General features: G+C 35.5%; 1 protein-coding gene across 2 annotated transcripts in view; it reads right to left on the minus strand.

Moving 5' to 3' along the window:
* Nucleotides 1-2,441: 2,441 nt before the first annotated feature.
* The window catches only part of NGLY1 (N-glycanase 1), a 52,764-nt gene continuing 31,097 nt past the window's right edge, over nucleotides 2,442-24,108 (minus strand). The window contains exons 5-12 of one of the 2 annotated variants that reach the window (XM_004419431.2): nucleotides 22,027-22,249; nucleotides 19,786-19,907; nucleotides 18,660-18,805; nucleotides 16,892-17,002; nucleotides 15,210-15,374; nucleotides 10,686-10,871; nucleotides 3,498-3,675; nucleotides 2,442-3,149 (exon numbers count right to left, since the gene is read on the minus strand). In XM_004419431.2, the coding sequence (XP_004419488.2) occupies nucleotides 2,974-3,149; nucleotides 3,498-3,675; nucleotides 10,686-10,871; nucleotides 15,210-15,374; nucleotides 16,892-17,002; nucleotides 18,660-18,805; nucleotides 19,786-19,907; nucleotides 22,027-22,249 (1,307 nt within the window). In that variant the 3' untranslated portion in view covers nucleotides 2,442-2,973. The remainder of the gene's footprint in view (nucleotides 3,150-3,497; nucleotides 3,676-10,685; nucleotides 10,872-15,209; nucleotides 15,375-16,891; nucleotides 17,003-18,659; nucleotides 18,806-19,785; nucleotides 19,908-22,026; nucleotides 22,250-24,108) is intronic. The other variant, XM_004419432.3, reaches the window with a different exon arrangement.

Genomic DNA, 24,108 nt, shown 5'->3' on the forward strand with positions numbered 1-24,108 from the left:
GATAAAGCACTGTTTTGGTCAATATAAATGATGTGAGTGGATACATGCTAAGTGGAATAAACCCAATCATGACTTGTATTGGTTTTGTCTTATTCTTCCCTCAAAAGTATTTAAGGAAGAAGTACCACCTGGATCAGAGCAATGAGCTTATAAGAGTGTATTCATTTGGACTATAAAATCAAAACACAATTTATTGTGTTGTAGAGGAAAAAAAAATCTTAAAAAAATTATTACACAAATACCAAAGCATACACCATATCTGGAGTAATCTATCATCAAATTACAATAAATTTATTCTCCAGAAAAGCTTAACCTTAGTTAGAAAAATCACTGGTTCTAATATCAATTTTAATACCTCCTCAATGTGAACATTCCCATCCAAGTATCTATATTCATGAAACACCTAATAAAACAGCAACCCACAGACAGGTCTATAATTCTGTAACCCTACAACTTGGTAGAAAAAAGACTGAGATATATAAATGAATCTTGCCTATGTCACTAATCCATCAATGTTTGGATAGATCATTTTATGTCTCTGAGTTCGAGTTTCCTCCGCGAAAAGTGAAGAGTCTGGGTTAAATGATCTCTAACAACCCTTCCTACCCGAAAAGTCCATGATAAAGTATTCTCTAGCGCTTCCTTCATCTGAGGCACTTTTGCTTGTAAATTGATCAAAGCATCAGATTAACTTCTTTTTTTTTTAAAGATTTTATTTATTCAGTTTTTCCCCCCAAAGCCCCAGTAGATAGTTGTACGTCATAGGTTCACATCCTTCTAGTTGCTGTACGTGGGACTCAGCCTCGCGTTGGACGGAGAAGTGGTGCCTCGGGGCGCTCCCGGGATCCGAACCCGGGCCGCCAGCATCAGAGCGCGTGCACTTAACCGCTAAGCCACGGGGCCGGCCCTAGATTAACTTCTTGTTCATTTTAAGAATGCGATTTCCAGCAAAAGACTTACTTTACAAAAACACTGCAACAAAAAGCAGACTGTGTAAAATGCATCACGATGGGATCTAACCTGAAACCAAGGTATAAATCCTTTTCAAACAATGAGCCATGGCAGTAGGACGCTAATCAATCAGAGCATGTTTGAAGAACTGGGTGCAGTTATTCCCTCAGGGCTTTTGCACCACTCTTTAGTTACAACCGACTATGTGATTCTAAACGAGAAGATCCTAAATGTTTACTATATAAAGCGTATCCTAATATTAGTGCCAGTTTACCAAGGGGGTCTGCACTATCTGCCCTTCTTTGCCTAAGTTACTTGTGTCTTATTGGTTTACTGTCCCTTAGCTGTACACATTATTGAGAATTGTTTTGTCTCATACCTTCTGTACTATTTTCAAACTTTTCTGTATAATAAAATATCTAATAACATGCATTGGGTACCCTTGGGGTTGAAACTCTCATGGAATACATTTAAGAAAAGTGTGAAACTACCTTTTTTCAACAGTTCAACTCTATAAAAACATGGATATTTCAATTCTAATCATTTTTCCGCTTAAAGTAAAAATTAGAATGTATCCTTTTCACAGATAAAGTACATCCAATTGAGTTCCCACATTTTTATTACCATCTTTATAAAGCTGCTTGTAGATCTCCAGATTTTCTCATGAAGGTTAAGAAGGTTGGGCCACATGATCATCAAAATACTCACTGTGCCAATACCAAATACCTCAAGACAGGTAAGAGTCAAGTCTCTCCAATTTTATGTATTTGGCCACTATACAATGCTATGATTAACTCAAGAGTCTCAGAATTCCAGAAAACTTTCTAATATTCAAGACATATTAATACTTTATATGCACAAACTACTTTTTTTGAAATCTAACTTTTTAGCAAGAAAGTGATCCTCAACAGAGTTTGACTACAATTAAAAAGCAAATATAAGACCTTTGTTTCAGGATTTTAGTACATATTTTATAATGCATGTAAATGTTCTACTGACTTGCACAGGGTGAGAATCTCTGAGAATGTACTTTTCTTGTATGAGGAGTTGAAAACTCACTTTACAGGTTATCACAAAAGCATTTAGAGGACAGGGGCTGTGTCTTTTTCACCATAGCCTCCTTCACAGTGCTACCACAATGCTTCTGTACACAAACACCTAATAAATGTTCACCAAATTTAATTGGAGAGGTTATATGGAACATACACAAAAAACCTGTTAACATAGCATATAAATACTGTATAATATATAGTTACATAGTTTCAAAGTCAAGAATATTTTATTCAATGAGGTAGATAAAAATACTCAAAAGTAAACTCAAAAATAAAACATTTTCTGAAGCATCCACATATTATGGATTCATAATGTATCTTTGAATTTATGCAGTCAGTGTTAAATGTTTTCATAACTCTTGTCTATTCATGCGGGTTTCAATGTTTAGGATACTTATTAAAGATTTTTATTTAGCCTAAGTAACCACTAAAAAGATGTAAGGCAAAATAATTCATTTTATTTCTTAAATGCCTATGTATTTACAATCATAAAAATTTTCATGCATTATAACTTATGAGATACTACACTTTCACATTTATTAAAAATTAAAAATCTTAGGAAATCTAATTCAATTACTTACGAAGAAATTAATGGCTGATCAGAAAATGTCAAATTACTATTATTAGCATAAGATTTTACCATAATGATGAATAGCACTTAATCATGAATACCTTCATTTTACTTTTAAAACTATACTTACAGTTTTTAGATTAAAATCGCATATTGGGTCAATAAGACTTTACTCCAAATTATAGTCACATATGGAAGGGAGCTTTTAATTCCAGGTTTCATTATGGTCCATAGTATAAAGATATATTTTCATGAGGATTACATGATGGATAGCCAGCAAAAGAAATATGCTAGCAGAGGGCAGTAAATTGCCAACTAAGCATGCACTGAACCAAAAGACTACTTTAGAACATGGTTAAGTCCTTGATTATTGCCAGCTTTTCCATAATGTTTAGGTTCTCAAAGGTCACTGAATTTTACAATTATCTCCAAACAATTTTCTTCATGGTCATTTAAGCTTTGTCTAAAAAGCTGTGTGTGTTGCCAAGCAAGAACACCATCTCCTTTGCTTAATTCTGCTTCCAAAATAACTTCACTGGCACCAGAAAAATCATGATAGGAGCGAAGAGTTTTATCTGTTGAAGAAAAAAAAATTAACACTTTGCTTTTGGTAACTTAAAGAACATCAAGAGATAGCTTTGGAATGCATTTTATATACCTGACTTGCAGGTAAAAATCAAGGAAATGTGTCCTTTGAAACAAAGAAATGATTTTTCTCCTGCCATTTGTGTTTCACAATAAAAAACATAAGCCCTTCTATTACAATGAAGTTATACAGGTTTTAATTTTTAAATTTTTTTTTAGTGCAATGAATGAATAACTCTCAGGTATGAAAAATTCAGAACTACATCTCAAATAAATACGATTATTCTTCAGAGTGTTAAATACAAACTTGATGATTAATTCTCCAGTCAAATGCTTACCGCCTGTCAGTTCTACTTCTGCTGTATCAGATCGCAATTTCCACTGTATTGTTCCAGTCTGAAAGGTTTGACTACTTGTTCTAATGGAAATGCCATCTACTTTTAGGCCAACTGACCCACACTCAAACTTCCAGGAAATATAAGCGTAAGATGATCCTTCCTGTCGGGCTAAATACACCTACAGAGTAGGAGGGGAAAAAGGAATTGTTAGAAATAATGAAGTGGTATAGAAGACATATGGTCGAAGTCTTCTTGTCACAGGGTACTATGTACAAATGAATATTAAAAACCTAATTTTTCCCCACTGAAAAGATTTTTACTGCTAACATTTTTTCATTTTATTAGCCAATTTTCCCTATAGTATCTTTTGCTCTGGAAGAAACATATTATTTGAACACAGGTGCCTCAATAAGTATAGCCCTAAAGGGCTGCATGCTAACCAAATTTTGGTAAATCATATTCTCTTTTAAATTAGTAAGTCCAGTTATTTAAAATGAACTTTATGATGAATCCTGCTGAAAATGAAAAATCCTTTTAAATGCAATTATTCCTTAATGTATCTTCTTTTCTAAGTCTGGATTTTCAGATAAGCTTTCCTAGAATGAGATGGACCATATACTCTAAATCAAGGAAAAACCTCAGTCACTGCTAAGTAATGGTTTACAAGGTAATTCCACTCTTGACTCTCTAAATACTACGCTCCCCATTCCTTCCTCAATGCACCTTACCACTTAAATCTATACTATTTAAGACATCAAGTTTACTGGCTGCTTACATCTCATCTCCTCTCATAGTTTCATACACTCTTCAAGATGTTAAATGAAAACTGACATCCACAGCCTCGGTCTTTCACAGCTAACTCCCTTTACCTAGGCTCAAACCGCTAATAATCTGACTCTTAAATCATTTATCCCTGATGTCCCAACTCCCCCAAAAACCCAGACATTTCTTTGAAATAAGTCTTGAAAAAATCCCTTTCTTCATTTATACTGCACTTACCACTATAGTCATGACTTTATGCTCATCTTTCTGGAACTGCCTAATTAATGTTTTCAAAATCCTACTTCCTTCATAGCATGTGCCTGGTCTAAAATGTAGAGCAGGTACCTGGCTCTTGCATTAAATCCAAACTCTTAGCTTTCACGGTCCTCCAGAATTTCATCCCACATGAATTGCCAATACTCCCTTACCCCAGTGTAACTATTTCAGGTGTACTTGTATGATTTAACTTCACCAAATTATAAGCTCTCTGGGACACAGGTTCCAGATTCATAGGAGGGTTTAATAAATAGTATTTAAGTATTAAAAATCTGCATACACATATTCTTTTAGAAACATCTAATCTACTTCTCAGGGGAAAATAGTTGGAGTACCACACAAAACACACGTGCCACGGAAATGTCCTACTCCATGTACTAGTCTAGTCTTTAGTCATCAAGTAAAAAAATCAATCACTGCTAGCATTCTATTGATATTCTATTCTATTTGGTAACCTATAGCTATTTTTCTTCTAGGTTAAATATGTCAGTTAATTTAATTTGAAAGTTTTTAGAATCAGTGAGGTAGAGATTATAAAACAACTAAACACTCTCCAAGGAAAATGATTTGAACTCCTTAGACTAGATATTTATAATCAACTATTGTTCTGGATGGCAAATGGAACTAGACATATGGAACTGTCGACTGCTCCACTCAAGTTTAGGGCAACCTCACTATAACATCCTCTGACGCTCTCGTGTTCCTACCACACGCTCCTCTCATAGCTGTTTGTAAGGAGACACTGGGGCTCAGGATTGCACCAATGCTCCCTGGGAGTTGTTAGTTTCACCTATCTTAAACTACTGGCCATGCACGGATTATCCATAATTTAATTACTCCTTAGAAGGCGTGGCTAGTAAAGGGGATTATCTGGAAAAGATGAGCCAAACAGAGGGGTTACTGGAAGAAAGGTGGTTGGAAACAACTAAAGGACTGGGGGAAAGTAATCTTATGACAGAAATAAATGCATTCAAATTTATGTCTCCATATATACTTCTATGTCTTGAGTATTTTCAGAGCTCAGTAGTTTCAAAGGTCCCTGCAAAAGTGTGGGTATAAAATATGATAGGCTGAAGCGAGGTTAACTTCAAATTTCCAGCTTACCCCAAGAACTGCCTTAATTAAACCTTGGGGGTCCAGAACAGAACTGTGGTTTTAATAATTACAGAAGATTTATAATAGCTGTTGAACCCATTTGACAGAATTGCTTGTTCTAAGATTTACATTTTTCAGTCCTAAAGACATCACCTTTTAAGACTCTAAAAAGTTAAAGGATAGGATGGAATTCATCATTGAATTCTTAAATGCTTAAACAAACATTCAAACATATTGTGAACAAATAGAAGGTCTCTTAGGCTAAAGAAACAGTGTATGGAAATAAAACAGACCCTATTTATATTGAAAATTCGTGTCATCTTGTTCAAATATATTCTGTTTGTAGCATTTTAACTGACTTATTTTAACTCAGCATTTTTAGAGGTGGTAGGAAGCTACCAAGAATACGTATATCCAGTTTGGTAATCTTAAATGTACCAAAATAATAGGATTTATTTAAACCTCCAGTTGTGGTCCTGGCATGTGTAATACCAACAGAACCAGTAATTATAATTTATTCAGGAGAAAAAAAAAACTTTATAACTTCTCAAATATTCAATCGTTTGGTCTAGATGAAAAAGAAAAAAGCATTTTTGTAACTGTTGATTGTTCCTAACTTCCTGAGTTATTTTACACAAATTTTTGTCTGTTGGCTTTTTTAATTCATAGGTGTCATTTATTGTGTGCAGTTCTACATGCTTGATTTTGCAATTTGTGGGACTACTAAGAGATGAGTGTTGCTACTCTACTTTAGCAGTAATGGTAGTAAAATCAGAAGTCATGGAGTTTTTCTTCTACAGACTGAAATCTATGCACACTCCCTTTCCCCACCATGATCCACCCTTATCCCCTTCGGCCTCCATAAGGACATACAGGCATATCAGAAGCCGTGGGTGGGAACAAGACCAGTGTGTCTATGGCTTAAGGTCAAAGTCACACCACTCACAATGTACACACACGAAACTTGTCCTTTGGGTTGTGGCTGTCACTGCTATTTTCAAGACTGAGAACAATTAGCATGTCAGCGTCTTTATGTATTTCACATTCTACAAAAGATCTTCACTTAAAGACTTTCTGATCGCTACATGCCAGGCTGGTATGCCTGCTGCTGTGGTTTCCTAGTTCAGGTTGGACTGCACTGTTTGAAACTGTTCTTTAGTATGCTTTGAAAATTACTCTTCTGCTTAGACTGCTAAGATTAACTCTCATAAAGTTCACCATACAGCAGATACCCGGAAGTCAGTCATTCCTACAGATATTCAGCAGAGCAATTGTATTTCAAGAGATTTTAATTCAATCCTGGTAAACCAGTATTGCTCATGAATCTTATTTTTGGTTATTCCGTTTTATCACTGAGAACAAACAGAAATCACTGTCAGTTCCCACTGTATTTAAATCTTTGTATACTATGCTTCTGATTTATTCCATTTGCAGCCTCTGGAATTACCGCTGGATCACTAGTGTGATCTTGTCCTTCTCTTGCCTGAACTCTTGCATGGTTTCCTATTACGTAATTGCAAGGTAATCCAAGTCCCTGGGACCTGACAACTGTTTACCTTTCTAGTCTTATTTCCCACTATTCTCGTCCCTAATAGTCCCTACTACTTACTCTTTCCTGAATATACCAGATGTTTCTCACCTCAGTGCTTTTGCACATGCTATTTCTCATGCCCCAAACACCCTTCCCTTCCACATCCTGTCCCTACACTGAGAAACTCTCCCTCTGCCTCCTCCTTCAAAAGCCTGCTTAGATATTTTTTCTTCTGCAAGGCCTGCTCTGACTCAAGAAGGGACAGTGGTGCTTCCTTCTGTCGTCTCTCCCTTTGTATCATATACAGACCCATATTCTTCTAGCACTTAACCTCATTAATCTGAACAGTTGGTCCATGTGTTTTTTTCTTATACTAGTTTAGCTCACCTTGAGGCTTGTCTCTTAATTTACCATTACATCCTAAGTACCAAGCACAATGTCTGACAATGTGCATGTTTACCGAATGACTAAATGAATCAATTCTTTACATAATACCATGTACCAAAAAGTGCTAAAATGACTCTAGTGCCAAAGAGAATAATAAAAGTACTCAAAAATGAAAAGTATTTAAGAACATCCAAGGGACATAGTCTCAATGAAGACAGAGTATCTATGGTGCTCTACATACCCCTAGGAGAGTGGAGAATTCATGCCATGTACACTCACTCATTCTCTCTTACATTCACCAATCTTTACTAAACATTTATTGTGTATCATGTACTATGCTAGATATATGAATACTGAGAGTACAAAAGTGGGTAGAAAAAGACAAGGTCTCAGCCAGGGAATGTTTACAGTCTAGTAGGAGAGAGACAAATAATCTATTCTCACACATATTTGTTGAATAAATGCCATGAAGGAGAGGTACGTGGTGCAATGAGTCAATAACGGGGGAAATGGATCCAGTTAACTGGGACTGGAGGGAGTGAGGCTTAAGCCAAGTTCTAACGATAAGTTAATCTAACAAAAAAGAAAGTCAAGGAGGTTGTGTGGAGAGGGTAGAAGGGCAGTGTAGCTGCAATGCAGAGAGCAAGGCGGGTAGCATGGTGCAAGACAAGGCCAGAGAAGGTGGCAGGCGCCTGACTTGGAAGAGATTTGATCTATTTCTTACCCTAAGAGCAGTCAGCGATGACTGGGGTTTTGAAAATGTTTTCCTGGCTATAGCATGGAGAACATCTTTGAAGGGACCAGGGCAGATGCAGGGAGACTAGTTGGGAACCTATTAACATCACTTTTATCAAGGTGTTATCACTTGCATCCTAAAAAGTATACTGGCCTTCTCGATTTAGCTTTTCACATTCCTTTCAATCCAGACATCCCTGAACAATCTATTTGCCAAGTAGTAAAGTTTAGCAAGTCTCCGTGCTCCTGGGAGGCTACCTCTTTGAGAGGGTTAAGACTCTGTTCTAAATATCTGACGGCAGGCTGCGTATGATCTGTCATGATTCCAGGTTGGAGATTACTGAGGCAAAGTGTGATGGGAAATAAGCTTCTATTATTTAGAAAGTGGGGACATGCTAGTACTACAGAACTAAAAATACTGATTTAGGTGGAAAACTCAAGTTTTAATGGTAACATATTACTTCTGAGTTATTAGTCTCCACAAGCGTAGTTAAGATTCTAGTATTTTTATTCATTTGGTACTAAATATTGTAACTGGAAACTGATTCATTCAACTTTTGAAAAATGGTGCCCTTCGTAAAAGTATATTAAGGCAAACGTCGCTTGAGTAGGGACCTGTTTTTATTTAATGGCCTTCACATCTCATTTACATTATTTAAATCTTTCTCATGCAATACACCCTCTCTGGCCACAATGTTCTATTTAGAGATCTCAAAACATGCCATGTTCTTCATGCTTTTTCCTTGCTGCTCCCTTGCCTTATGAACACCTACTCATCCTTCAGCGTCCAGCTCAAATGTGGCCTGCTCTGTAGAGCTTTGCCCAACTCCCACAGCCAGAGCTAATTACTCCCTCCTCAGTGTTTCCATAGCAATGTGTTTATATTCTTATTATAGCACTCTGCATTGTGGTTAAGATGGCTGTTTATGCTTTCGTTTCCCCTGTTAGATTGCGAGGGCAGAAACTGTGTCTTCATTTTTTAATCCATGTAGCTGAGAACAATGCCTGGCACAAGAGGCACTCAGTAAATGTTTGCTGATGAACAAATGAGTGACTAAGACAAAGAAGAAATGTGCCATTGTGTAGACCTGCTTTTCAGCACATCACATCTTCGCAGCACATCATTATTTTCTCCATCATTACTTTCTCCATTAACACTGCTGGTTAGGAAGAAAAGTATACATTTTCTTCAGTTTAGCAAGTATAGACTAGTCCTTGGGAAAAAAACATGTCTATCTTATCCTGCTTTCTGTTCAGAGGAATTTTTAGGGTAAGGACAAACTTTCCAGGAGAAATTCATTCTCTCTTATCAACTACATAAACAATTATAAATACATCTTAAAATTTTATCTTGGGTTTTTTTTAATACCTTTCTTTAATTAAAGAAGAAAATTCCTAAATCTACAACTTTAATAATCGTGGATGTTATTCTTGATTTAATACAAAAAGATCACCAAGATAAGTGCCAAGATAAGTTCAGAACAAGAAATTCTGATTGGGGGAAAAAAAAGAAAGCAGAGATCATATCGCTGTATGTCTTTTGTACTTTGATTGATGCCTAGTATAGTGATAAGGCTATAGTAGATGCTCGTAAACACTAGCAGCTGTTAATCTGTGACTCACTTTTTTAATCTATCCAATGTATCTTACAAGCGAACAACTTCTCTTCTCACTCAAACATCTTCGCAAGTTAACTTTAAAAGCTCCCCACAAATTCATTAACTCCTAAGAAAATCTATCAATAGTATGGTTAGATCCATTGAGGTCATGTGAATAGCTGTGAGTTTATTTTTGGTGTGTGTCTAAGGGCTAGGGCAGTTTAAAAGACAAGCCTCTTGCTTGTTACAGATAACATGCAAGAACAACACGCAAGCTGGTATAAGTGAACTACTACAGTCCTAGCATTCATTTCCTTCTTTATTGTTTAGGACACAGAGAAGAAATAATCAACATCACTGCTCAATCATCCACATTCTTATGAAATGAAAGCATGTTAGATGGTTAGCTCTTGGGACTTCAGACTAAATCCGTTACACTCCTCAAGAGCCTGCATTTAGTAGGCAATCGATACATATTTGTGAAGGAATTAAATAACAATATACTTTACATATTCATGCAAAACCTAGTCACATGGGTTGGTCATACACTTGATTATTTTTCCCTGAAAGAATTAAATTCAGCCTCTTTGACGAAAATGGATACTTCCTTGAAATAAACACATGAACTTCTAATGGACTTTTGATTAAACTTTGGGAGCAGGATTTTCTGTTACAGGTTTAAGGATTACTAAAAGTAATTTTGATATATTAGTTTTCACATTATTTCACAACTGAAAAATGAAGCCAATTTATATTTGTTTAAACAATGGCAAAGGTTTTAAACAGTTTCATGCATTAAGTTACCATGTTCCAGTCTGTTTCAACTTTTCTGAATATGGATTCCATTTTCCACACACCATTCTCCCATCCAGAAATGGTTTGATTATTATCTGAAACTCGGACATAATGATCTTTCACAATATTATAACAAAGGTGGAGCTCTTTAGAAATCTTCTCATTTTCAGAGGGGATGAACAGGGTTTCTTTTCTCTTAAAAAGAAAGCAGAATTAGTTTTTCAAGGAAAAAAATACATATATAAACAAAGAGGAACTGCTATGTATAGTGGTAAGACATTCCTCCAACTTAAAAATGAAAAATTGGTGCCACTGGAAAATTCAAAAAAATATTTTTTTGTTCCTAGGGAAGATCAGCCCTGAGCTAACATCCGATGCCAATCCTCCTCTTTTTGTTTGCTGAGGAAGATTGGCCCTGGGCTAACATCCGTGCCCATCTTCCTCTACTTTACAAGGGATGCTGCCACAGCATGGCTTGGAAGGCGGTGCATCGGTGTGTGCTCGGGACCCGAACCTGCGAACCCTCGGGCTGTCGTAGTGGAGCGCGCACAGTTAACCGCTACACCACCAGGCCGGCCCCCAAAAAATGTTTTATAGTATGATCAGTACGATGCTAATACAGCACCAAACATTACTAGACAGAAAACAAGAAGTATGAACTATAGATCTGACTGAAATTTCTGTGATTTTGTGTTCAACCTGAATTCATATATTTTTTTTCATTTCCACCACCAGCACCATCTCCTAATTGGACTACTGCAATCGTCTCCTAAACCTGACTCCTAGCTTTCAACTCATACCTTGCCTATCCATGGTCCACATAGTAATGAAAGTGATTTTTAAACAATGTGAATTGGGATACATCACTTTCCTACTTAACTCACTCCACTGACTTCCCACTGTACTTAAACTGCAAACCTTTACCAAGGCTAAGAGGACCCTATATGATCTGTCCCTTGCCTACTTCTCCAACCAGATCTCACATTACTCTTCCCTTTTGTCTCTATGCTCTCATCATGCTACTTTTCTTTTAGTTCCTCAAAAAGGCCCAGCTCATTCTTGCCTCAGGGCCTTGACACATGCTGTTCCCTGTCTGGAAGGCTATTCTTTCTACTCTCCATATACCTGCTTCTTTCCCATCCTTAAGGCCTCAACCTGAAGTCATTTCATCAAAGTGTCCTTTCCTGACACCCTAAACTAGGAGAGTGCCTGGGATGTACAGCTTGAAACAATCTTCTGCATGTGTGAAATTACTACAAAAGCTCATATTTTACCTTAAAATTCCGGCAAATTTTGTGTTCTAGTCCAAAATAAATCCATGTTTGTTTTAATGTAAAATAGTCCCCTGAAATCACTGAGTGAATCTAAGGTTTGAGAAAGATGATATACTTATCCTGCATCTTTATGTGCTACTGACACAATGGCCCCTCTCCCTTAGCCATGGGCATAGCAGCAGTTTGGTCAGGTAATTCTGTGTGGTGGGGGCTGCCCTGTGCAGTGCAGGTTGTTTAGCAGCCTCCCAGGCCTCTGCCCACTAGATGCCACTGGTGACAACCACAATGTCTCCAGTGACTGCCAAATGTCCCCTGGAAGGCAAAATTATCTACTGTTGAGAACCACCACTCTAGTCTGTGTCAACTTCTTACCACAGTATTTACTAAACAATCAGGGTAGTAGGCAATGCTTTTTTTGTTAAACATTGGGTACTAGGTATTAAACAATATAAAAACTTCTCATGTACAAGAATCAACATGCAGAATATAAAACATCTTAGAGACAGAAAAATATTTATAAATGTATAAACAAGAAGATAATTTCCTAGTAGTATCTGTCATTATTACCGCCAAAAGATAAAAAAAAGCAGTTTGTTATTTTTAGAAATTTATTTTACAATTATGAATTAGTATACTACACTTGAAAAAAGCATGTAACAGTACTTCCCAATTCTTTTCTTCTCTACTTTATCAAAGATATTTCAGAGCACTGACATAAACCAAATGGAATTAAAATTTTAAAGTAGCATTATCTACTATATTACAAAGGATAACTAATTACCAAAGGGACAAGAAAAAATATATGTTACTGGACATATCATGTATGCAACTGAACAATCTGGAGTAAGAATAACATTCATATTTCATAAAATCTTCTTAATCTAAGATAAAACTTTCTTTCTGGAATGATATCACCAATGTTTCCTTCTTTTTCCAAATGATTTCTAGGGATAGTTGTGTAATTTTTTATGACTGACATTTTTGAATTTAATTTTCAAATAAACATCTATTTCTAAAGAAGAAAATGATTTTTTATATTTATTTTTTTAATTTCATTTATTTGTTTTCTTCCCCCAAAGCCCCAGTAGATAGTTGTATGTCATAGCTGCACATCCTTCTAGTTGCTGTATGTGGGACACGGCCTCAGCATGGCCGGAGAAGCGGTGTGTCGGTGCGCGCCCGGTGCGCACCCGGGATCGAACCCAGGCCGCCAGCAGCGGAGCATGCGCACTTAACCGCTAAGCCACGGGGCTGGCCCGAAAATGATTTTTTAAATCCATGGCCCTAGTATGGTCTCCAGTAATTGAGAAATTTAAAAAATTTTCAAAAGGGAAAACAATTTGGGCATATGACCCAATTCATATTTTTAAAGTTTAATCAATTTATATGCCATGCAAGAGGAAGCACACATATCCATAAAAAGAAAAAGAAATGAAGACCTAAATAATACCCATGTTTTAAATTGAACACAGCTGTGAATTAAATTAGCTCTTTTAAATGTGCTTCATTTAGATTTATACTTGTAACTTGCACTGCATCAGCAGTGATTTGAATTATTTGTTGAATTTAGATCTTGTAATTCTATGGGTGAACCAACACTTCCAACTGCCTGCTAAAGTTGATGAGATAAGTTAAAAAGCAAACATAAAGTTTATCAGGAATAATTCACTGCTTTTGGACATATTCCTTTATTAGAGAAATGAGTTACAACAATGGCAAATTGAGAAAAAGTAGATATAAAACTTCAATTTGTTTCCAACTGTGTGATATTGATACTGTGATGGATTATTTTCCTTTCAAACATTTTTTATTACATATCTTCTTAGACATTTATATTAAATACTTTCTAGTGAGTCAACTGTAAGTTCCCTAGGGGCAAGGGACAGTTTATCGTACTTTCTCTATGTCCATTACAGAGCACATTGCTTTTTACCTTGCCCCTAACTATAAAAATTATACTTCCATTGTTCATTATTTAATTTTGGAAGATTAATCAAGTGATAATATCTTAAAATAAGTTTAACAATAGTAATCACACCAACAACAATTTCTAGCCAATACCAGATGTATGCAAGAATATAACAAGAAATAAACACCATCAGCTGAATTACCCAGGTTCTATTACTTTTCCCACTGTACTTTATAAAGTTTTCATATGGAAAAACAAAAAACAAAAAAAAGGTAAAACTGGGCTCTTTTAAATGCATTAAAATCTTATTTTGAAGGACTTGAAGAGGCACTTCACAAAAGAGGGTATCCAAAAGTTTAAACAACAGGAATTCAACTTCATTAGTCATCACCAAAATGCAAATTAAAATCACAGTATAATACTACTATCTACCACCAGAACCGCTAAAATGAAAAAGATAGATAATACCAACTGTAGGCAAAGATGTGAAAAAAATCTCATACACTGTTGGTGAGTGTAAACTGGCACAACTACTTTGGAAAACTGTTTGGCAGTATCTACTAAAGCTGACCATACTCATACTCTATTACCTAGCAAGTGACTCCTACGTATATACTCATCTGAAATGCATAAATATATTCACTGAAAACACGTATACGAGTGTTCACAGCAGCACAATTTTCAACAGCTAAAACCCAGAAACAACTCAAATACCCATCAATAGTGACACAGATAAATTGCAGTATATTCACTCAATGGAATATTACACAGCAACAAGAATAAACATACCGTAAACATGCAACAAGTATGAACCTCACTAAAAAAGTTGAGAGGAAGAAACCATTCACAGAAGAGTACACACTATACAATTGCATTTACATAAAGCACAATAACAGGCAAAACTAATCTACGACGTGAAAACCAGGATAATGGCTACTCTTAGGGGTGGGAAGCAATGACTGGAAGTGAACTCACGGTTGTTTCTGAGGTTCTGGTGGTCTATTTCTTATTCTGGTTGGTGGTTACAGGGTAGGGCTCAATTTGTAAAAATTTGTCAAGCTGTACACACTTATAACTTGTGCATTTTTCTGTATGTACTTCATATACTGCACTAAAAATTTACTTAAGGTAAAAAGTAGAAAAATCCCATTTTAAAATGCTTTGTTAACTCTTGTATGTGACTATACTACGTCAATCAACTATTGGTTCTCTTCAAATGTTTATATTTTTTAACAATTACTTTGAAAAGTTAATTGAAAGGTCATGGCCGATGCATTTTCCTGTAAGTAAAGAGCACAGTATAGGAAGCAGGAAAGTGAGAAGATTATCATGCTATAATGAACTAAATACCTGTAGACCCATTTCACCTCGGGCTACTCTCCAAGCCACTGACCCAGATATTCTTCCACCAAGTTCTCCAGGTTTAGGGGTTTTGGGAGATATAAACTCAACAAGCTCCACAATTATCCTCTGGAGAAGTTCTTTTCTTCTGTTTTCTGACAAAGATATTTGCCTCTGTAATTCATGTTTAAAAAAAAGTCATTGAGATTAGCAGAATGCAGAGGTCCATCTCTAAGTAAGAATATACTCAAAACATTTGTGTTTTAACAAATCTTCAAAGAAGTAACCAACTTTATTTTCATACATATAATTATTTGGAAAATAAAAAGGACACTGTGGAAACTTAGAATAATTTTACGAATTTTATGTTAAGAAATCATTCAAGAGCCATACCCAACTCTCCATGACCTTCACTGCCCTAGAGTTAAAATGGAGGTAGCATCTTCTGTTTCTGGCTATGATAGACTAGCTTGTGTCAGAGCAACTGCCCTGCTGAGAAAAGCAGGGGAAAAAAGACACAAAGACACACACATACAAACACCTGTTTGAATGCAACAGGAAGCTACCAAGGTAGCCAGAACTGAAGAGGCTAAGATCCAAGAAAAGAAATGAATTGAGGTGAACAGAACATACTGCACCTCTTTTCCCTTCTAGGCATTTGCCAATTATAAGTGGGTAAGGAGGAGAGGCTGAGAAGCCAAGCACAAAATGGAGGTTAAAGTGGTGAAAAACAGAGCAGAATTTTTAGCAGAATCACAGTGCTGGGGTGTAAATAACTTGGAGTTCAGAGCATTCCAAGGTGAGGAGCTCTAGTAAATACTCCAGAGATACTTCTAGGATCTCTGAAGGGCCACACATTAGAAGTAAGATGAAATTCCAAACAGACTGAAACCTCACCTTGACTCTCAATCACTGATTAGATTAAGGTGATCCACCCTATTCTAACTGCCTGCCAGAAGCAAAATTAGTTTGTTTTTTAAACTATGAAAAACAAACAAACAAACAAAAAACTCCACACATGTACATAGTAAAAAATTTCAATACTATCAGAGGGCTATAAAATAAAAACAGAATCTTCCCTCTTGGACCTCCACTTCCTCTTCTCAAAAGTAGTCATTGTTATCAATTTCCTGTGCCTTGTTTCAGAAAATTCCAAACTTAGACAAGTGTGTGTGTAACTATATTCAAGACACAATTACTTTGATAAATAAGACAACATACTTTTTATGTCAAGTATTACATATATATTTTTTTTTTAAAGATTTTTTTTTAAATTTTATTTATTTTCCCCCCCAAAGCCCCAGTAGATAGTTGTATGTCATAGCTGCACATCCTTCTAGTTGCTGTATGTGGGACTCGGCCTCAGGATGGACAGAGAAGTGGTGCCTCGGTGCGCACCCGGGATCCGAACCCGGGCCACCAGCATCAGAGCGCGCGCACTTAACCACCAAGCCACGGGGCCGGCCCCTAAGTATTACATATATTGAAATTCTGTTTCACTGAACTTTGGGATGTGACAATGAGTCCTCAAAATTTTCAATGAACAAAAAGGCATTTAACATATTAAAATATTTTTTGCTTGCAAAATAATGTTATTACTTTAAGAATTTCAATGGGTTAAAAATGGGCTAGTCTTGATTTTATAAAAATTTGAAATGTACTCTCAAAAATGACAAATGCCCATCACTTACCTGCTTATTAAGTCCATTAATAGTTTCTCGAAGTAAGTCTTCTTTAACCTTAGTTCTTCTGGAGATTACCTCTTCATGTTTACAAGAATATCGCCAAGTGACATCAACCACCTCAAATTACAGAATACAAGTATTTAACAAGATTACAACCACCAACCTTAATTTGATAACTACCTAGAATGTATGTAATTCTTCAGTAGAATTTTAAAAATGCTATCCTTTAAAATTTTTAAAACTGTGGGAAAAAAATCCACAAGAAGAGAATGTACTTTTTATTCATTTTCTAAAAGGTACACTTCCAAAAAAGACTGTGATGAGAAGATGAAATTTTCAGAACATTTAGCTTTTTAAAACTTATCTACAAAGCTGATTTCACAAAATTCAATAAATAAAAACTCTCACATATTTATTATATTAAATTCATATTATAGATCTGGTTTTTGACAAAGGTGCAAAGACAATTCAATGGAGAAAGGATAATCTTTTCAACAAATAGTGCTAGAACAATTCATTGTCCATATGCAAAATAATGTATTTCAATCTACACATTGGACTATATACAAAAATTCACTCAACATGGATCACAGACCCAAATGTAAAACTAAAACTATAAAACTTCTAAAAGAAAATGTAGGAGAAAATCATTGTGGCTTGGGCTTGGCAAAAATTTCTTAGATACAGCATCAAAAAGCATGATCCATAAAAGAACAAATTGATAAACTGGACCTCATCAATTTCTCCTCTTCAAACTCACTAAGAGAATGAAAAGACAAGACATAGACGGAAAAAAATCTTTGCAAAGTATATATCTGAAAAAGGACTTGTATCCAGAATATATAAAGAACCCTCAAAACACAAGAGTAAGAAAAGGAACAATCCAATTAGGAAAAAAATGGGTGAAGAGGACATACGGATGGTAAACAAGCACATAAAAAGATGCTCTGTATTATTTGTCATCAGGGAAATGCAAATGAAAACCACAATGAGATACCACTACACATACATCTATGTAAAGGGCTTAAATTTAAAAGTCAGACTATACTAAGTGTTAGCATGGATATGGAGAAACTGGGAACTCTTATACACTGCTGGTGAGAATGTAAAATAGTTTAGCAGTTTCTTAAAAAGTTAAACATACACCTGCCATATAATCTAGTCATTCCACTTCTAGGCATTTACCAAAGAGAAAAGAAAGTATATGCCCATACAAAGACCTGTGCCTGAATGTTTATAGCAGCTTTATTTGAAATAGTAGAAAACTGGAAAGTACCCAAATGTCCATCAACAGCTGAATGAATAAACAAACTATGGTACATCCATACAATGGAATACTACTCAGCAATAAAAAGAAAAAACTATTCATACATGAAAACACATGCATGAATCTCAAAATAATTATGCTGAGTAAAAGAAACCAGATCCCTCTCCTCCACCTAAGAGTATATATTGTATGATCCCATTTATGTAAAACTCTAGAAATACAGATTAATCTATAGTCACAGAAAGCAGATCTGTGGTTGCCTGGAGAGGTGCAAGAAGGCAGGATAACAAACGGACATGAGGAAACTTCCAGGGATAGTGGATATGTTCACTATTGTGATTGCAGAGATGACTTCATAGGAGTATACAAATGACAAAATTTATTAAATTGTAAACTTTAAATACATACTGCTTATTGTATGTCAATTATGCCTTCAAAAGCTGTCAAAAAAGGGGAAAATTTATTACATTTTATTCTTAGAAAAAATTTTTTTCTCTTATGCCCTACCTCATCTTTAGAAAATGCTATGACATAGGAAAGCTTCTTGCCCCACCCTATTTCATAAAGGAGTGGTTTGTCACAGACAGCTTCACATGCATCACAGTGCAGCCACCGCTGCTGAGAAGGAGAAAAGACTTCCGTCCAGACATGGTCTACTCCAGTGAGAGACAAGGAAGCAACAGAAAAAAGAAAAGAAAAGTTAAGTTTATAAAACCAGAATGACTTCCAATAACTATATACAAACTCCTAGGATAAGAATCACACAATAATTTGTAATATTCTAAATTTTAGTTAATAAGACTGAGCATCTTGTGGCACACAATACTCGAGAACACTTGTTTTCTCTCTCTCTCTGAAATTCTTAAAAACGTTTTTGGATAATCTCCTTTAATGCAGTCAGTTTTAGGCTTAATTAAAAATAATGTGAGCTATAACTCTAATAAGGTAAACATATTGAACAATAGCATCAACAACAGGGCTTAGTTTGCCAATGTGAAGGAGTTAATGCCACTTTTGAAACTGCTGTTTCTCAACCTTTAAGACCCAGAACCAGCAAGAGGTCTAACAGAGGATCTCTGATTATGGATGTTCTATATTTGATTGTAAGACAACAATAATTAGTAAGGGAAGGTTTCATTTTTTCTAAAAAAACAACAGAAACACGAGTAAAAATCTAAGAACAAGGAAAAGAACTTTTTAGCATACAGATAACGAATCATTTCTAAATAAGGACAATATAATTTTCACGTGGCTTTTATTACATTTTTTTGTCTATTAAGATTTAAAATTACTAAATCTTTTATGCTAATCCCTATAAAAATGAAGATTTCTATAGCATATTATTACACATGTTCTTATACATATAGAAACAGCATTACTAAAAAGATCACGGTAAATTGTTAATAAAAGAATGCTTATAGTGCAAGGTACCAGGCAAAACACTAGGTGTCCTAAAAAAGTCTTGTGATCCCCACAAAAACCCTGCGAGGTTGCTACTCTTGTTATTTTACCGAAGGCAAATGGAGTTCAGACTGACAAGGCCAGAAAGGAACAAAAAATGACAGGCCTAGACTGTAAACCCAGATCCTTAAGTCTGCAAAGCCCCACTACTCTGCTCAAAGCACGTCTGTACCTGTGTAATCCCAAACATAGCGAGCTTCAAACCCTAAGGCTCGGCAGCACAGTGTAAAACAATTGGCCCACTCGCCACACCGTCCACATCTTGTTTCCAAAAGCTTCTCGGGGTTATTATACCTGGTTTAAAACAACAACCAAAAAAGCTTTGATTCATTATCGAAATCAAGAATTTAAGGAATTTATATTACCTCTGTGCTAAAAAATAATATTTCTTAATGTCTTATTCTTAAATAATGATTAAAGAGCCTAGAATATATGAGGCATTGTGTTAGAATCTTGGGTGAAAATGAGTAAACTAGTATAGCCTTCAAGGAGTTTAGAGTCCTAAGAGAGAGAAGGAATTAACACAAATTAACTTTAATACATGGCAGAATGTGATACAAACCACACAGCAGGTCAGATTTAGTGCTAGGGGAGAGTGGTTGGAGAGGAGAGCTTGTATTTGAACCAGGCCTTGAAGGACAGACAGGATTTGGACAGGCAGAGATTCTTTATGAAATCTGCTTTAACCATTAGTATTACTCTAACAAGTGGTATAATTAGCTCCCTGTATTTAAAAGGTAAACAACTTTAACAAACTACTCAATAGAGATTTTAAAGCTTAGTTGAACTCAATTTTACTTAAAATACTATTTTTCTTTCCAATGATCATTTTGATTGAAATTTTATTCTTCTGAACTACTTAAGGATGCTTGCTAATTTGGAAGTTGTTTTTTGAAAGATGTTTGCAACAGTCTTTAAGACTTATTCCAATTATAAAATTACCATAAAACTGAAGAACACCAAATCCTGCATATTGTGTTGAGAAGGATTTGAGCTGATAAAGCTAAGCAGGAAAAATGCTCCAGCTGAGCAGAGATGTGGGCCATGAGCTTGGGAAGGAAGGAAGGAAGGAAACAGTTGCATGAATGAACTGGCTCTGCTAGACATGTTTGTCTTAAGCAGATGCTCTTGCTTAAGCTAAGTTAAATGAATTTATAACTTAGGTAATTAAGTAATTAAAACAAGTTGTAAATTTACATTAAGAAGTAATAGCAGTGGAATTAGAGTATCTATGCCTTCATCTTCTATATACTACTTGTGCCAAGTTGAACAACCAGCTTAGCCCCTAACTAAGTGTTCATCATCCTAAACCTACACAGAGAACAGCTAACAGTAAAACAAGCAAATGATTAGAAAGGAAAAGATTAACACTTTGTAAAAATATCTTTGTTAGCCTATGACCCTCTACATTGCATTATCAGTTTACATCCAACTGCCTAGAAAGAGTTTATAAAGGAGAGGGATTTAATTACATATATTTTTAGCTTCAAATCTTTGCAAAGTACCTGTACAAATGTATACTGAATGAAGAGATAACTTGCACTAATTTTAGATAATTATTGGATATTGGATTCTGTTGATCCTATATTCTGTATACCATAGGGCTGATTCCTAGTTAGCACAGAACTGAGTCCCTAAGCTCCAAAAATTAGGTGTTTCAAAAACTTGGTATCTTTTCTTGCCTGAAGGTACAACCAAACTTTCTAAGTATTGCCAATTAAGAAAAGCTAATAAGAGGCTTGTAAATTAAAGGATGGAAAATGTTAATCGAAAAGTTCAAATTTCTTTAGTTTAGAATTTAGAGATATGAGGGTAGGTTAGGTTGGGCTGGGGAGGCATCTAATTAAAACAAATGTCTGTCGCTAAAAAGAAAATAATATGATGGTACTATATACTATGCTTCTACCTTCCATATTACCAGCTGATGATTATTTTAAGTACAGCATTGTATTTACTATCATAATTATTGGTATTATTATAATATGTTGTTAGTATTTTTATGTGCTATCAAGCGTTATTATTAAAGTTTAAAAATTAATATATTGAAAGAAGAATACAAGATTTACAGTGTTAAATGTGCTAGGACTATACTCAATTTATATTCTACACCAAGAGTCAACAAACTTTTCCTGTAAAGACAGTAAATAATTTAGACTTTGCAGGTCATACGGTCTCTGTCACCAGTATTCAACTCTCCCACTGTAATGTGAAAACAGTTGCAGACCATAAGTAAATGAATCAGCATGGATGTGTTCAACAAAACTTTATTTACAAAAATAGCTTGCCAACCCCTGTCCTAGAGGAATATATTTCTAATAATTAAAATGAAGATAAAAAGTTCATTTAATAAAAATTCTCTTCTAACCAGTCCATTAAGAGATTACTCTGACTCTACTGTCCAGTGGATACGCACCTTGGGAATCGAGTGCTGAACTGGCATGCATCACAGTAATGATCTTCTACTCTGTTCGCACCCCACTTCAGCTCATCCTCATTGGGGAATAATGATTCACCTCTAGACTTAGTCTGGCCACCACATTTGCTGCACAAAATGTCATTCACCCATTGAAAAAATTCTTCCTTAAACCAGTGTAAAAGCTCCAGCAAAAGAAAATCCTCTTCACTTACATTAGTACCTGAGAAGTTCAAACGGAACCAAGTTAAGATCTAAAGCTGATGAAAACTAAAAATATCCACACATTTTATTTTCAAGTATGGAGCTGAAATACATGAAAATATTAGATGATCTAAAAGGTTTTCACAAATATGATGCAAGAAAGAACTGTCAGTATATTGAGAACCAGGCTGAAATACAATGACATAATACACTGCACGTGTAGACAGTGGGAGGTTTACCACTCTGGGCTCTAACTGACATTACACATTAACAAGGGAGCTGAACACAACCACCTCTCACACAACTATGGTCAGTTTGGAATTGATCCCGAAACACATGGAAGGTAAGAAAATAAGTCTGATTTTGAAAAATATTTTAAAATAACTATATTAAATTTGTTATCAAGTATATATACAAGTAAATATGAAACAATCACAAAATCACAGAAATCACAGAATTCCAGACACTTTAAAAATCATCCTATTAGCTTTTCTTTTTTTTATTTTTTGTTTATTGCAGTAACATTGGTTTATAACATTGTATAAATTTCAGGTGTACATCATTATACTTCTATTTCTGCCTAGATTACATCATGTTCACGACCCAAATTCTAATTACAACCCATCACCACACACTTGTGCCGAATTATCCCTTTCACCCTCCTCCCTCCCCTCTTCCCCTCTGGTAACCACCAATCCAATCTCTGTCTCTATGTGTTTGTTGTTGTTATTATCTACTACTTAATGAGGGAAATCATACGGTATTTGACCTTCTCCCTCTGACTTACTTCACTTTGCATAATACCCTCAATGTCCATCCACGTTGTCACAAATGCCTGGATTTCATCCAAGAGCAGGAGACGTAGCTTTTCTATTACTGCTTCAACCATACAATACAATCCATCCATGGATATTCACCACAAAACACACAAAAACATAACCATGCCCATATTATACATAACCACCTCAGTAAGTAAGCATGACATATAACGTTATATCCACTTTATCAAATAAAAAGATCTCTCTTGACCATATTCAAAACTGTGGTATAGCATTTAGAATAGAGAAAAATGGTAAACAATCTCAATGTCCTTCAATAGGCAACTGTATAAATAATTGTACATGCATACTATAGAACACTATGGAGAGCTAAAAAGATTTTTAAGACATGTTAGTAAATGAAAACCATCAAGGAGCTGAAGATACATGGAATGATAAAAATTTTATGTAAACTCACACAACTTAAACTATTTTTATAGATGACTATTTACGGGTATAAACACATAGGAAAAGATACAAAAAGGAACACATCACATGGTAAGAGCTGTTATCTAAGGAAGAGGAGTAGGACTGATTGGCAGGGAGAGTTTAGCTTTTCCTGTATAATATGAAAGTTTTCCAACAAGAAGATATTCTTGAATGCTAGATTAAAATGAACTGTTAGAAATACAGCAATGCCATCCTCTTTGAGTCCCTACAGCAGCCAGAGTGATCTTTTTAAAGATGTAAGGTAGATTATGTCACTCAAAACCCTCCAATGGGTTTCCATCTCATTCAGAATGCAATTCAAAGTCTCTACTCTTGTTCTTTCAGCTGGCCCGCTGTGGTAGGCTGAAAAATGCCCCCCAAAAGATATCTACATTCTAACTCATGGAGCCTGTGAATGTTACCATATGTGGCAAAAAAACCCACAAAAAAAACGGTCTTTGCAGGTATGATGAAGTTAAGGATTTTGAGATGAGGAGATTATCCTGGATTATCTGGGTAGACCTTAAACGCAATCACATATATCCTTAAAAAAGGAAAGTAGAAGGAAATTTTACACACACAGAGAAGGCGATGTGAAGGCAGAGCAGAAAGAGATTTGAAGATGCTGGCC

The sequence above is a fragment of the Ceratotherium simum genome, chromosome 5 (assembly GCF_057802395.1).
Source record: "Ceratotherium simum simum isolate JZ-2026a chromosome 5, ASM5780239v1, whole genome shotgun sequence".
Lineage (NCBI taxonomy): Eukaryota > Metazoa > Chordata > Mammalia > Perissodactyla > Rhinocerotidae > Ceratotherium > Ceratotherium simum.